The sequence below is a fragment of the Salvelinus alpinus genome, chromosome 19 (genome assembly GCF_045679555.1).
Source record: "Salvelinus alpinus chromosome 19, SLU_Salpinus.1, whole genome shotgun sequence".
Classification (NCBI taxonomy): Eukaryota; Metazoa; Chordata; class Actinopteri; order Salmoniformes; family Salmonidae; genus Salvelinus; species Salvelinus alpinus.
Window position 1 is genome coordinate 2,857,966 of NC_092104.1, and position 16,086 is coordinate 2,874,051.

At 47.1% G+C, this 16,086-nt stretch overlaps 1 protein-coding gene across 6 annotated transcripts in view; it reads left to right on the forward strand.

The window, feature by feature from the left end:
* LOC139544888 (zinc finger RNA-binding protein-like) overlaps positions 1 to 16,086 on the forward strand; it is a 50,188-nt gene that overhangs the window by 17,776 nt on the left and 16,326 nt on the right. For 3 of the 6 annotated variants that reach the window (XM_071352054.1, XM_071352052.1, XM_071352056.1), the window contains exons 5-12: positions 1,069 to 1,386; positions 2,419 to 2,570; positions 2,667 to 2,753; positions 3,836 to 4,036; positions 5,399 to 5,666; positions 10,225 to 10,415; positions 13,724 to 13,843; positions 14,870 to 15,015. In XM_071352054.1, coding sequence (XP_071208155.1) covers positions 1,069 to 1,386; positions 2,419 to 2,570; positions 2,667 to 2,753; positions 3,836 to 4,036; positions 5,399 to 5,666; positions 10,225 to 10,415; positions 13,724 to 13,843; positions 14,870 to 15,015 — 1,483 coding nt within the window. The remainder of the gene's footprint in view (positions 1 to 1,068; positions 1,387 to 2,418; positions 2,571 to 2,666; positions 2,754 to 3,835; positions 4,037 to 5,398; positions 5,667 to 10,224; positions 10,416 to 13,723; positions 13,844 to 14,869; positions 15,016 to 16,086) is intronic. The other 3 variants (XM_071352057.1, XM_071352058.1, XM_071352055.1) reach the window with 2 other exon arrangements.

The following is a 16,086-nucleotide window of genomic DNA, read 5'->3' on the forward strand; positions in this document are numbered from 1 at the left end:
TTTTGGGCGGAAAAATCGGTCTACACACAAGACTGTTATCATTAGCATTGGTAACAGGTTACATACAGAGTGACCAATGCCACCATCCGACAGACCGGGGCAGGATTGCTGGAAATTAATTGGCAGATATTGTGTTACGTTTTGGCTTTTCTTTTTTTTGAGCCAATAGTGGCTAACCAGGGGTGGGGTCATATCTATGTGTCTGATTGGATAGTAGCTTGGAGCTTAATGACAGTTTACGATGGAACTCCATACAAAAAATCGATATGGTTTCAGAATTGATTGATTGACACTGGATCAGCCTGTTGGACCTCTGGTGTAGACACTGGATCAGTCTGTTGGGGACCTCTGGTGTAGACACGGGATCAGCCTGTTGGGGACCTCTGGTGTAGACACTGGATCAGCCTGTTGGGGACCTCTGGTGTAGACACTGGATCAGCCTGTTGGGGACCTCTGGTGTAGACACTGGATCAGTCTGTTGGGGACCTCTGGTGTAGACACTGGATCAGTCTGTTGGGTCTCTGGTGTAGACACTGGATCAGTCTGTTGGGGACCTCTGGTGTAGACACTGGATCAGTCTGTTGGGTCTCTGGTGTAGACACTGGATCAGTCTGTTGGGTCTCTGGTGTAGACACTGGATCGGCCTGTTGGGGACCTCTGGTGTAGACACTGGATCAGCCTGTTGGGGACCTCTGGTGTAGACACTGGATCAGCCTGTTGGACCTCTGGTGTAGACACTGGATCGGCCTGTTGGGGACCTCTGGTGTAGACACTGGATCGGCCTGTTGGGGACCTCTGGTGTAGACACTGGATCAGTCTGTTGGGGACCTCTGGTGTAGACACTGGATCAGTCTGTTGGGGACCTCTGGTGTAGACACCTTTTATTTATTTGTATTAATTTTATCAGTAGAGTTGAATGTGAACTATTTAACTTGCGTTATTATCTGCACAGACTTATCTTGCAAAAAGTCAATTTGATGGAAACGTATCTGTTAGGTTTCCATGCAAATATTTTTCCCATCTATGCATCATGTCGGCATACAAATATTCACGTCTCTGCTTCTGCAGCTTCTAAAACAGGCTACAGCCAGGCCAGTCTGACCCCCTACACCCAGACCCAGCAGACCAGGCAGGTGACGGCCATCAAACCTGCCGCGCCCTTCTCCATCTACCCGGTCTCCTCCGCCGTTCAGCCCGTAGCCGCCGCCTCTGTGGTCCCCTCGTACTCCCAGAGCCCTACCTACTCCACCAACGCAGTCACGTACTCTGGTAAGCACGACATGCAAGCCGTAACCAGCATGCACTACCTGCCAACTACCTACTCGACCAACGCTGTCACGTACTCCCAGAGCCCCACGTATAGTACCAACCCCGTCGCCTACTCTGGTAAGCATTCAAATACACCTAGGGGTTTGCAAAATTGGGGACTTTTTCCACCCCCCCCCAAATTCCCTCCCAGGGTTCCAGAAATCGCGGTTGGAGGATTCAGTCTGAAGGGAATAAGCAAGGAGGAAGTCCTCCAACCAAGGTTTCTGGAAAACCTCTCTGAATTTTGGGATTGTTACTGTAATTTTGTAACCAACTTCACTACTGCCTACCCAACTGTCTGGCTCCTGGCCTGTCGTCTTCTAAATCTCCTCTCCTCGTGTCCTCTCCTCGTGTCCTCTCCTCGTGTCCTCTCCTCGTGTCCCCGTGTCCTCTCCTAAACCTCTCCTCTCTCCTCTTATCCCCGTGTCCTCTCCTAAACCTCTCTTCTCTCCTCTTATCCCCGTGTCCTCTCCTAAACCTCTCCTCTCTCCTCTTATCCCCGTGTCCTCTCCTAAACCTCTCTTCTCTCCTCTTATCCCTGTGTCCTCTCCTAAACCTCTCTTCTGTCCTCTCCTAAACCTCTCCTCTCTCCTCTTATCCCCGTGTCCTCTCCTAAACCTCTCTTCTCTCCTCTTATCCCCGTGTCCTCTCCTAAACCTCTCTTCTCTCCTCTTATCCCCGTGTCCTCTCCTAAACCTCTCTTCTCTCCTCTTATCCCTGTGTCCTCTCCTAAACCTCTCTTCTGTCCTCTCCTAAACCTCTCCTCTCTCCTCTTATCCCCGTGTCCTCTCCTAAACCTCTCTTCTCTCCTCTTATCCCCGTGTCCTCTCCTAAACCTCTCCTCTCTCCTCTTATCCCCGTGTCCTCTCCTAAACCTCTCTTCTCTCCTCTTATCCCCGTGTCCTCTCCTAAACCTCTCTTCTCTCCTCTGATCCCCGTGTCCTCTCCTAAACCTCTCTTCTCTCCTCTTATCCCCGTGTCCTCTCCTAAACCTCTCTTCTCTCCTCTGATCCCCGTGTCCTCTCCTAAACCTCTCTTCTCTCCTCTTATCCCCGTGTCCTCTCCTAAACCTCTCCTCTCTCCTCTGATCCCCGTGTCCCCCCCCCCAAGGCACCTCGTATTCTGGCTATGAAGCAGCGGTGTACTCGGCTGCCTCTACCTACTACCAGCAGCAGCAGCAGCAGCAGAAACAGGCTGTGGCGGCAGTAGCTGCTTCAGCAGGCTGGACAGGAAGCTCCTTCACCAAGAAAACTCCCTTCCAGGTCTTATTTCTATTAGTGTTTTCTTACTATGTTCTGTTTTTTTAAGTATATATATTTTTATTGTTAAGATTTAAAATTAATTTGACCCCCTTCCAGAGCAAGCAGCTGAAACCCAAGCAGCCCCCCAAACCACCACAGATCCACTACTGTGACGTCTGCAAGATCAGCTGTGCTGGACCCCAGGTGAGCTTAGAGAACACCTCTGTCCCTCTCTCTAGTCAGGACCCCCAGGTGAGACACCTCTGTCCCTCTCTCTCTAGTCAGGACCCCCAGGTGAGCTTAGAGAACACCTCTGTCCCTCTCTCTAGTCAGGACCCCCAGGTGAGCTTAGATCACCTCTGTCCCCCTCTCTAGTCAGGACCCCCAGGTGAGCTTAGAGAACACCTCTGTCCCTCTCTCTAGTCAGGACCCCCAGGTGAGACACCTCTGTCCCTCTCTCTCTAGTCAGGACCCCAGGGGAGCTTAGAGAACACCTCTGTCCCTCTCTCTAGTCAGGACCCCCAGGTGAGCTTAGAGAACACCTCTGTCCCTCTCTCTAGCCAGGACCCCCAGGTGAGCTTAGAGAACACCTCTGTCCCTCTCTCTAGTCAGGACCCCCAGGTGAGACACCTCTGTCCCTCTCTCTCTAGTCAGGACCCCAGGGGAGCTTAGAGAACACCTCTGTCCCTCTCTCTAGTCAGGACCCCCAGGTGAGCTTAGAGAACACCTCTGTCCCTCTCTCTAGCCAGGACCCCCAGGTGAGCTTAGAGAACACCTCTGTCCCTCTCTCTAGTCAGGAGCCCCAGGTGAGACACCTCTCTCCCTCTCTCTCTAGTCAGGACCCCCAGGTGAGCTTAGAAAACACCTCTGTCCCTCTCTCTAGCTATAATTTGCATTTTAACGTATCATTATTTCATTACATTGTCTCAGAGGCCACTAGGCTAGAAATAGGAGCAAAGTGCGATGGTCAGGTCACTCTGAGGGAGACGTCAGCATAATGACCAAACACCAGTCACCTGTTGACATCCTGTAACAGTGGATTAAAGTGAGCTAAAATAAATCCATCTACTTCTTTTTGAGTGTTCCAACACCTTTCTACCTCAAATGTAGTCCTTTAAAAAAAAAAGGGTTTTCTCAGTAAGCCCTTCATGATTTTTGTCATTGTTAAACACCCCCTCCTTTCCATTTTGTGCTGAAGCGTGAAGGCCCCACTTGAACTCTGAGCTAAAAAAACAAAAACGATCTAGAGAACATGATTTTTATACGTCTCCCTGTCCTCCACCCAGACCTACAAGGAACACCTGGAGGGTCAGAAGCACAAGAAGAAGGAGGTGGCCCTGAAGGCCTCCCAGAGCAGCAGCAGCAGCAGTAGTGGAGGAAGCTCAGCCCGGGGGACTCAGAACCAGCTACGCTGTGAGCTCTGTGACGTCTCCTGCACCGGGGCAGATGCATACGCTGCACACATCAGAGGGGCCAAGCACCAGAAGGTAAGGCTACCTGGTTTTTAAAAATGCTTGTATAAAGCAGTTGTCACAGTGCTTTACTTTTTACCTGGACCCAAAGAACCCGACTCTGAGGGGAGATCCACAATTACTGAGTCCTAGTCAAATCAAATGTGTTTACAAAGCCCTTCTTACATCAGCTGATATTTCAAAGTGCTGTACAGAAACCCAGCCTAAAACCCCAAACAGCAAGCAATGCAGGTGTAGAAGCACGGTGGCTAGGAAAAACTCCCTAGAAAGGCCAAAACCCAGGAAGAAACCTAGAGAGGAACCAGGCTATGAGGGGTGGCCAGTCCTCTTCTGGCTGTGCCGAGTGGAGATTATAACAGAACATGGCCAAGATGTTCAAATGTTCATAAATGACCAGCAGGGTCAAGTAATAATAATCAGTGGTTGTAGAGGGTGCAACAGGTCAGCACCTCAGGAGTAAATGTCTGTTGGCTTTTCATAGCCGATCATTAAGAGTATCTCTACTCTTAGTACTTGGCTTTACTTAGACACCAACAATACCAGACAGCTATCTGCATAATGGGGCAAAACCTATCAAATACTTCCAGACCTCATGGCCAGTCTGGGGTGGGAGAAGGAACCACATGCTGTTTGGTCACCCAATCAGCACTCAGTCTATGAAGACATCACTCATCCGGTCACGTTCCCCCTGCTCAGACGTTGCATTGTTTCAACCAATGGTTGCGTGCCACGCCCGTCGACTGAGCGGTCTGGCACCATGTTGCTGAAATGTGACGCGCTCCATTTAAAATACCTATCCAGGCGTTGTAGGATCTGGCATGTTTTCAGAAACGTCCCGGGCAGCAGACCACCACCTCATATCTGCAGTGTCGTTTCAGTCTTCTAATATATATTCATCCTGATCCAGTCGAACATTTATTTATTTTATTTTTTGTTAAATTTTACCCCCTTTTCGCCCCAATTTCGTGGTATCCAATTGTTAGTAATTACTATCTTGTCTCATCGCTACAACTCCCGTACGGGCTCGGGAGAGACGAAGGTCGAAAGCCATGCGTCCGCCGAAGCACAACCCAACCAAGCCGCACTGCTTCTTAACACAGCGCGCCTCCAACCCGGAAGCCAGCCAATGTGTCGGAGGAAACACCGTGCACCTGGCTACCTTGGTTAGCGCGCACTGCGCCCGGCCCGCCACAGGAGTCGCTGGTGAACATTTTTAGTTTTTAGACTGCTGGGGTTTCATATCATGTTTTGTGCTGAAGCCCACTGAAAAGCTTGACATTTAAAAAAAATTATATATATTTTCCCAAACTCTCTGAAACGTTTAAGGCCCACTGGTTGAGAAGTACCGCTAAAATGTCTCTTGTTCCCTGTGTAAAGGTGGTGAAGCTGCACACCAAGCTGGGGAAGCCCATCCCCTCGACAGAACCCAGTGTGGTGACCCAGACCCCTACGTCGACCACGGCCGCCCCCTCCAAGACCCCTGCTTCCTCTTCCTCCACCCTCACATCTAACTCTTCCTACCTGAAATCGGTCAACATTGTCAGCCAGGGTGGGGCTGGGATAGGAAAGGGTCCAGCCGTCAACAGCCTATCAGCAGCCACCACAGCCGTCAAGAAGGTCAACACCCCCAAGATCAACTTTGTTGGTAAGAACGGACTGTCGTGTTTTTTATATTTCTTTGTTACATATCTTTAAAATAATAATAATCAAACTACTGAAAGACTTGGAGAATCTTTTCCCTTCCTAAAAACCATAGGATATTAAATATGTTTATGCCCGTTTTGCCCCCTACTGAAATAAGCTTTGCAATGTGGAACATGGTCCCTGATGAAATTCCAATGACAAGGGGCTTAGTCTGCACTAGGTTAGTCTGGTGCTGTGTTGGCAGTAGGGTTTCCCTGACAAAAATGTGTTTTAAATAAATATTGGTAGACTGAGAGTCTGTTCTTTTGACCAATTGATTTGGCCTACGTTTTTTAAAAGTTTATTTTTCCATAGACACACACCCTATGTTTTAATAAAATCAACTATATGTAGGCCACTGAGCTTGTTTGATGCTTTAAGCGCTTTGATCAAATCATTAAGACATACAAATTACTAACGGGGGAAGCCCTCCCCCTCCTCCCTCCGCTGCTGGCCAGATTCTACCGTTATCCTCCTGACGTTACCGGTAACGGGCTACACCAGCGGTCGGAAACCTTTTCCATTCGGAGTGGTTATCTTACCGTTTCTACTGATCTGCGTGCCCGGTGTGATTTAATTTTTTTTATTCTTCAGATTTTTTTGGATAGTTTTAATTTAAGTCTTCATTTCTCAATCATTGTCACGTGTTTAATCAAAATTAGATGAAAATGTTTACTTTTAGATTTGTAGCTTCCATTGCCAATATGTCAAAATGGCTGACATAAATATCCTACATAAAGCCTACAAATAAAAACATTGCAGCCTGCAGGTAGAAAATATCCTGATTAAAAAATAAAAAAAAAATAAAAAAATGTTTAAAAAAAATCCTATAAATCACATTGGCTATGCGTGGCCCGTCTGCAAGGAACTGAACTTTGTATCAACTATTACCTAGTTTCCCAACTGAAACGTGTGCTAGCACAAGCTTGCAACATTGTATAAAATATTCTAGGCCCTCGGGTTTCCCTCACCAGTAATCTCCAGACAGCTGCACAAGGGCTAAGAAGTAATCAGGTAGGCCTATTTTATGACATTTTCACCAGATCAGAGCATGACATTCCTCCCCCTCTTTCATGCTGTGTGTTTATCGAACGGGAGCTGTACAGATTTAGGCTACGTTGAGGAACTGTTGTCATTCTAAATGGGTGTTTAAAAAATAAATAAACACTTAGTTTACTTGCTGTTTTGAGGCAAAGAAATAATTACTTTGAGAAGCTCCACAGTGGTGAGTTAAGAGAATTAGTATAAAGATTGACAGGTGCTCTTTAAACCAAAGACGATTAATAAATTGACGACGCATAAATGGAACAACTTTTATTTTGTGTAGCCTAGGTAGTGCGCTCTGCGAACAACGTGTCCACTCTGACAACGACAAAACTGATATGATAATAATATATATAATATATTGAATGTATTAACAGAAATTACCATAAATGTTGTAGATTATAAATGATGGTAATTAATGTTAAATGTACTACTGGTGTCATCCTCGCGGGCTCAGCAATGGATTAGTCCAATCAGACCGGTGTCTCGTGTGCCATTTTTTTTTAAATTATTTTCATATTTACCACTTCTCGATAAGTCGACCAACAGCCCATCGACCAAACGGTCGGCTAAATTGAGGTTAGCCATAGTTGGCAGTCCATGCTAATGAGGAGATTAATCACTGCTAGTCTGAGGTTAAAGCCAGGCCAAGCTGAGGCCGGATCAACTAAGGCCAGAATTCGGACCGATTGTTCTGACAGGAGTTCTCCTCTCTTTCACTCTGATGATCTCTGTCTGTTTATCATCATCGTCGGTCGGTCTCTGTCTGTCTTTATAACCATGTTATTACGACCTCGTTTGTTAATTTGATGCAGTTTCACAATGTTTTCTCTTTTTTATTCTTGGATTTATGACCATTTCAGACAGTTGTGGGTAAGAGTCCTATCAGATGTAACAAAAATACATATAATTGAATTCTCATGCTGTGTCTATTGGATGAGTTTATGTATTTTGTATGAAATGACTGGACATCAAATGTCTTGCTACACCACATCTGTCAGGTGGATGGATTATCTTGGCAAAGGAGAAATGCTCACTAACAAGGATGTAAAGAAAAAAAAAAATTGTGGAAAAATTCATATTTTATTCATATTTTATTTCAGCTCATTATTCATTGGACCATCACTATGTTGTGTTTTATATATTTCTTCAGTGTAGAACATGTTATTACTTAGTGTGAATGACAATTACATTTTTGTTTTCAGATAATCATGCATTTATATTCCAATAGGTCCTCTTTTGAAACCGCTCTTGACCCGAACTAAACTCAGCAAAAAAAGAAAGGTCCTCTCACTGTCAACTGAGTTTATTTTCAGCAAACTTAACATGTGTAAATATTTGTATGAACATAATAAGATTCAACAACTGAGACATAAACGGAACAAGTTCCACAGACATGTGACTAACAGAAATGGAATAATGTGTCCCTGAACAAAGGGGGGGTCAAAATCAAAAGTAACAGTCAGTATCTGGTGTGGCCACCAGCTGCATTAAGTATTGCAGTGAATATCCTCCTCATGGACTGCACCAGATTTGCCAGTTCTTGCTGTGAGATGTTACCCCACTCTTCCACCAAGGCACCTGCAAGTTCCCGGACATTTCTGGGGGGGAATGGCCCTAGCCCTCACCCTCCGATCCAACAGGTCCCAGACGTGCTCAATGGGATTGAGAGCCAGGCTCTTCGCTGGCCATGGCAGAACACTGACATTCCTGTCTTGCAGGAAATCACGCACAGAACGAGCAGTATGGCTGGTGGCATTGTCATGCTGGAGGGTCATGTCAGGATGAGCCTGCAGGAAGGGTACCACATGAGGGAGGAGGATATCTTCCCTGTAACACACAGAGTTGAGATTGCCTGCAATGACAACAAGCTCAGTCCGATGATGCTGTGACACACCGCCCCAGACCCTCCACCTCCAAATCGATCCCGCTCCAGAGTACAGGCCTCGGTGTAACGCTCATTCCTTCAAAGATAAACGCGGATCTGACCATCACCCCTGGTGAGACAAAACCGCAACTCGTCAGTGAAGAGCACCTTTTGCCAGTCCTGTCTGCTCCAGCGACGGTGGGTTTGTGCCCATAGGCGACGTTGTTGCCGGTGATGTCTGGTGAGGACCTGCCTTACAACAGGCCTACAAGCCCTCAGTCCAGCCTCTCTCAGCCTATTGCGGACAGTCTGAGCACTGATGGAGGGATTGTGCGTTCCTGGTGTAACTCGGGCAGTTGTTGTTGCCGTCCTGTACCTGTCCCGCAGGTGTGATGTTCGGATATACCGATCCTGTGCAGGTGTTGTTACACGTGGTCTTTCACTGCGAGGACGATCAGCTGTCCGTCCTGTCTCCCTGTAGCGCTGTCTTAGGCGTCTCACAGTATAGACATTGCAATTTATTGCCCTGGCCACATCTGCAGTCCTCATGCCTCCTTGCAGCATGCCTAAGGCACGTTCACGCAGATGAGCAGGGACCCTGGGCATCTTTCTTTTGATGTTTTTCAGTCTGTAGAAAGGCCTCTTTAGTGTCATAAGTTTTCATAACTGTGACCTTAATTGCCTACCCTCTGTTAGTGTCTTAACGACCGTTCCACGGGTGCATGTTCATTAATTGTTTATGGTTCATTGAACAAGCATGGGAAACAGTGTTTAAACCTTTACAATGAAGATTTGTGAAATTTTGGGGGGATTTTTACGAATTACCCTTGAAAGACAGGGTCCTGAAAAAGGGACGTTTTTCTTTTTTTGCTGTGTTTTACCTAGCCCTGACTGCACCAAGCAGACAACGGCGTATTCTCAACGATCGCTAGCATTCCCAAACCTTTTCACTAAGCAAGTACTGAATCTGCTCTGTGGCTGAAAAGCCACATGTTCTGGTAGAGGATAGCTCTCTGACAGGGATAGATTACAATTTACGATCTAGTTACTTCTTAATAAACAACGTAGGCTTTCATCTTTGACGCTCTAGACTCTTTGACATCTGGGTCATTCAACTTCAAAGCACCAGAAAGAGGTTTCGATGCAAATCTCAAATTTATTCTGAAATCATTTCTGTAGTTAGTAACCAACACGATTTAGCAATCTTGAAATATCATTTGATCTCTGAGAAATTAAGCTAATTGATTGCACCCAAATTGGCTTTTTTTTGTTATAGGCTGTAGATAAAATGTAGTACCCAACATCTGATTGTTGGGTGCGATGCAAAGTTTGGTCCAAATCGGATATTGGGTAATGTATTTATTGAATACCTGAATCCTATCAATTAAAATAGCCAATTTGGGTGCAATCAATTAGCTTAATTTAACCTAAATTTAACAAAATGTTTCAGGAATGCCAATCCTACAGGTTTCTAACTACAAATGATTTCAAAACAATCTGAGATAGTGGGTGTCATGGTATTGTTGAAATGTATATGGAATGACATCTGTTCCCTGTAAAAAGCTACAAGTCATTGATAGTTCTCATTCTGGATTTCTTCTTCTCCCAGGAGGAAGCAAGCTTCAGACTACTGGGAAAGTGACCGAGGAAGCCAAGGTGGAGGCATCCAAACCGCCTCTGCCCTCATTGGTCCCCCAGGTTCAGGAGTCCAAGAACGAGTCCTCCGAGTCCCTGTCTGCGTCCACCCTGGCTGCCCTGCAGAGTGATGTGCAGCCTGTTGGACATGACTATGTGGAAGAGGTACTGTTGACATCTAGAACACACAGGACACCTGAATGACTGACAGGTGTAGTAGAATGTCCTATTTTAAAACACAACATGCTTCTATTTCTCTAATGCACACACCTTTTTGCTCATTTGCATAATTAATTGTTTAATTCCAGCATTCACTTTTAGCGTTTAAATCAATTTCTTCACTTCCTGCATTTATCATTTACACGTTTTTTTTTGTCTTAGTATTACTCTACAAAAAAAATTATAATAATAAATAAGAACTTTAATAATAATTATTCTCTTACTGTGCATTTTAGGCAGTTCTTACTTTCGTCACTAGAGTGCGATCGACCTCTTTCTGGGGGTCTGTACTGAAATGTTTGCCGTTGCCCGGCTATTAAAATGGACAGGAGGCTATTTGAGACTCCTGGTTTTTAAAGTTTTACGGTATTTCTTATGTTCTGGTGCCGTTCAGTCAATTCAAAGTATTGATTGGGTGTTATTTGTGGAGGAATGGAAGTTATTTTTACATTTTTTTCTGGGTGACTGTGCTTCCCATGACTGCTTGTATTTTGTGTGTGCGCACACAAGTTGTGGACACCCCTTCAAATGAGTGGATTCGGCTTTTTCAGCCACATCCGTTGCTGACAGGTGTATAAAATCAAACAACCATGCAATCTCCATAGACAAACATTGGCTGTAGAATGGCCTGTACTAAAGAGCTCAGTGACTTTCAACTTGGCACCGTCATAGGATGCCACCTTTCCAACAAGTCAGTTTGTCAAATTTCTGCCCTGCTAGAGCTTCCCCGGTCAACTGTAAGTGTTGTTATTGTGAAGTGGGAACGTCCAGGAGAAACACCTCTGCTGCAAAGTGGTAGACCACACAAGCTCACAGAACGGGACCGCTGATCTGCGTAGATTGTAAAAAATGTCTGTCCCCGGTTGCCTCTGGAAGCAACGTTAGCACAACACCTGTTCGCCAAGAGCTTCATGAAATGGGTTTCCAAGATCACCACGTGCAATGTCAAGCGTCGGCTGGAGTGGTGTAAAGCTCGTCGCCATTTGGAGGGCCCTTTCCTGTGTGTGGAAGAACCTGCCTGGTGACTCGCCTGCACAGCAGTGGCAGTCAATGCCGTTTTTAAGATGGGGGACAATATTAGAGCATGTTGGATGAACTGTCATTCATATGCCATTCACCCAGTTCAATGTAACAGGGATAGGTTTAGGTTACTGTCATTCATATTCACCCAGTTCAATGTAACAGTGATAGGTTTAGGTTACTGTCATTCATATTCACCCAGTTCAATGTAACAGTGATAGGTTTAGGTTACTGTCATTCATATTCACCCAGTTCAATGTAACAGTGATAGGTTTAGGTTACTGTCATTCATATTCACCCAGTTCAATGTAACAGTGATAGGTTTAGGTTACTGTCATTCATATTCACCCAGTTCAATGTAACAGTGATAGGTTTAGGCTGCTATATGATACCTGAATTGTCCCTATACCCATCATGAGGTTGATATAACCTAGCCTATGAATGAAAGATTACAACAGGTGCACACAGGTCGAGATATTTGACGTGACAGACGGTGACATTCAGTACCGCCTTGCACACTCTTGCCTGCATCTAGCTGATCAAGGATGTAATCCACAGTCCAACCGTAGCAAACGAGAGTTTCTATTAGACAAATTAGAGTATGTTTATCCCCGTTCTGTTTGCTTCCGTTTTTAAGGAATGTTTCTCAACATAATCAGCGGATTGAATACACTCATTATCACACATAAAGAGTTCACTTTCATAGCAGCCACGTTGTACTCCTTCTCACCTTTTCGCTTGTGGACTTCAATGCACAACACATCAGCTGTATGTGACCAGGAGAAAAAACCTTTCCAAGCCAAACCGCTACACACAGCCTACATAGTTGTCACCATATTAGATAACGTAACGTCATAGTCAACATAGCTAATATAACTAATGTGTTAGTAAACCTGCTACAATCAATCATGATTACAGTATACAGTCAGCAAGCTGTTTAGCACTTACACCGGCTGTTCTCAGTGGCCATAAAAGCTTACCTTGACTCTGGAAGAGTTCCAGTGTTGGAAAAGTCATGGCCAGCTAGCTAACATAGAATCCCTCTGTTTGAGCAGGATGTTTCAGTAGGTTAAACTAGCTAGCTAAGTCATGAAATTGGGGGGAAATAGACTCTTGCGTCTCCATTTGTTTGAAGGAATGTATTTGTTAAACTCTCTCGCTGAGTCAACTACTCACCACATTTTATGCAGTGCTAGCTGTAGCTTAGGCTTTCAGGTACTAGATTAATTATTTGAACTTTTGATTGGGTGGACAACATGCCAGATAATGCTGCAAGAGCTCTGATAGGTTGGAGGACGTCCTCCGGAAGTTGTTATAATTTAAGTCTATGGAAGAGGGTGAGAACCATGAGCCTCCTAGGTTTTGTATTGAAGTCAGTGTACCCAGAGGAGGATGGAAACTAGCTGTCCTCCGGCTACCTCATGGTGCTACCCTACAGAGTGCTGTTGAGGCTACTGTAGACCTTCTTTACAAAACAGTGTATTTTAAACAGTTTATTTACTGACGTGATTATATTTAGTTTAATTTGGTGGCGGCAGGTAGCCTAGTGGTTAGTTTTGGGCCAGTAACCGAAAGGTTGCTAGATCAAATCCCTGAGCTGACAAGGTAAACATCTGTCGTTCTGCCCCTGAACAAGGCAGTTAACCCACTGTTCCCCGGTAGGCCGTCATTGTCAAATAAGAATTTGTTCTTAACTGAAGTGCCTAGTTATAGGTTAAATAAAGAAAAAAAATGTGTGTGAAATTCACTGAGGATGGTCCTCCTCTGAGGAGTCCCCACTGCTGCACAGAGCCCTGACCTCAACCCCCATCGAACACCTTTTCTGATGAATTCTAACAGGCTACGAGCCAGGCCTATTCGCCCAACATCGGTGCCCAACCTCACTAATGCTCTTGTGGCTGAAGGGAAGCAAGTCCCCGCAGCAATGTTCCAACATCTAGTGGAAAGCCTTCCCAGAAGAGTGGAGGCTGTTATAGCAGCAATGTTCCAACATCTAGTGGAAAGCCTTCCCAGAAGAGTGGAGGCTGTTATAGCAGCAATGTTCCAACATCTAGTGGAAAGCCTTCCCAGAAGAGTGGAAGCTGTTATAGCAGCAATGTGTGTTTTTATATACAAGGCACATTTTTAAAGAGTCCTGGGTCTTCACTGTTGAATAATGAAAGCAGTATCTGAAACATGACTGACTTTTTTATAGCCATCTTTAAAAAAGAAAAAAATGTATTTCCTATCTGTAGGTGCGTAACGATGAAGGCAAGGTGATCCGTTTCCACTGTAAGCTGTGTGAATGCAGCTTCAACGATCCCAACGCCAAAGAGATGCATCTGAAGGGCAGGAGACACCGCCTGCAGTACAAGGTTAGTGGAGTCACTGAAGGGCAGGAGACACCGCCTGCAGTACAAGGTTAGTGGAGTCACTGAAGGGTAGGAGACACCGCCTGCAGTACAAGGTTAGTGGAGTCACTGAAGGGCAGGAGACACCGCCTGCAGTACAAGGTTAGTGCAGTCACTGAAGGGTAGGAGACACCGCCTGCAGTACAAGGTTAGTGCAGTCACTGAAGGGTAGGAGACACCGCCTGCAGTACAAGGTTAGTGGAGTCACTGAAGGGTAGGAGACACCGCCTGCAGTACAAGGTTAGTGGAGTCACTGAAGGGTAGGAGACACCGCCTGCAGTACAAGGTTAGTGGAGTCACTGAAGGGCAGGAGACACCGCCTGCAGTACAAGGTTAGTGGAGTCACTGAAGGGTAGGAGACACCGCCTGCAGTACAAGGTTAGTGCAGTCACTGAAGGGTAGGAGACACCGCCTGCAGTACAAGGTTAGTGCAGTCACTGAAGGGTAGGAGACACCGCCTGCAGTACAAGGTTAGTGGAGCCACTTATTTTAACAGGTCGACTCTGTTGTCATGAAACCACACGTGTTTGGATATACAGTCAGGCACATGGGTATTTGAAGGTGTGCCCGTCTGTCCAGGTAATTTCTGGACAGTTCTGACCATTTTCGGGTTACCCCTTTTGGCTAGAGTTCTTTAACGTCTCATTTGAGTGCTTCACCTGTATCAGAGCTGAGATCAAATCCAGTTTTATTCGTCACATGCTTACAGTGCCTTCGAAAAGTATAAATACATTTTTAAAAAATCCAACTAAAAACACCTTCCTTGAACTTAGCTGCTGTTCTGTCCTGATGCATAGCAGAAAAAACCCAGCTGGATGTATTGTCCTCGTTCAGCCACGACTCTGTGAAACAGGACATTACAGTTCTTCAGAACCCGTTGCTAGGATAGTCTCGAACGGAGCTCATTAATTGGTCACGAGCCCCTTAAACGGTTGCTATGCAACGCAGCGCCATTCTCAACAGCACATTTCTCCCCCCTTCTCCCTGTAGAAAAAGGTGAACCCGGAGCTGCAGGTGGAGGTGAAGCCCTCTATCAGAGCCAGGAAGATCCAGGAAGACAAGATGAGGAAACAGATGCAGAAGGAGGAGTACTGGAGGAGGAGAGAGGAGGAGGAGAGATGGAGGATGGAGATGAGGTGTGGGGTGGGGGGGGGGACACGTCACTAAAGCCTGTCGCTTCCCTGTTGATTGTGCCTTTTTTTTTATAAAAAAAAAAAAAAGTTTTTCTGTCTTGTGCTCAATTTTCAAAGTTCGATAGCTGAAGTATACACTCCTTCGGTGATTAGTCAACAGTACTACTCCTAGTAGGAGTGGGAACATTACGTTTTTGTCATTCAACGAGAAATGACTAGTTTTCATTTGAGAAATACTGCAATCAACATCTTAATGTAAAATTGCACGAAAAATGTATTTATTCTGATTATTTAGCAGGAAGTGATACTGGGTATGTTGCTACGGCGTCTCAAGAGGGACCAACAGTACTATTGCAGCCTTCTCGTTTTTCCAGCACCGGTCTTTAGGGAGTATGTGAGACGCGGACGTTTGCGTCACCTAGCCCAGTTCCGCTAGGAGCCCCAACCTGGTGTACGGGGGGGGCCCCGGCCTGGTGTACGGGGGGGGCCCCGGCCTGGTGTACGGGAGGGGCCCCGGCCTGGTGTACGGGGGGGGCCCCGGCCTGGTGTACGGGGGGGGCCCCGGCCTGGTGTACGGGGGGGGCCCCGGCCTGGTGTACCGGGGGGGGCCCCGGCCTGGTGTACGGGGGGGGGCCCCGGCCTGGTGTACGGGGGGGGGCCCCGGCCTGGTGTACGGGGGGGGGCCCCGGCCTGGTGTACGGGGGGGGGCCCCGGCCTGGTGTACGGGGGGGGGCCCCGGCCTGGTGTACGGGGGGGGGGGGCCCGGCCTGGTGTACGGGGGGGGGGCCCGGCCTGGTGTACGGGGGGGGGGGCCCGGCCTGGTGTACGGGGGGGGGGGGCCCGGCCTGGTGTACGGGGGGGGGGGGGCCCGGCCTGGTGTACGGGGGGGGGGGGCCCCGGCCTGGTGTACGGGGGGGGGGGCCCCGGCCTGGTGTACGGGGGGGGGGCCCCGGCCTGGTGTACGGGGGGGGGGCCCCGGCCTGGTGTACGGGGGGGGGGCCCCGGCCTGGTGTACGGGGGGGGCCCCGGCCTGGTGTACGGGGGGGGCCCCGGCCTGGTGTACGGGGGCCCTTA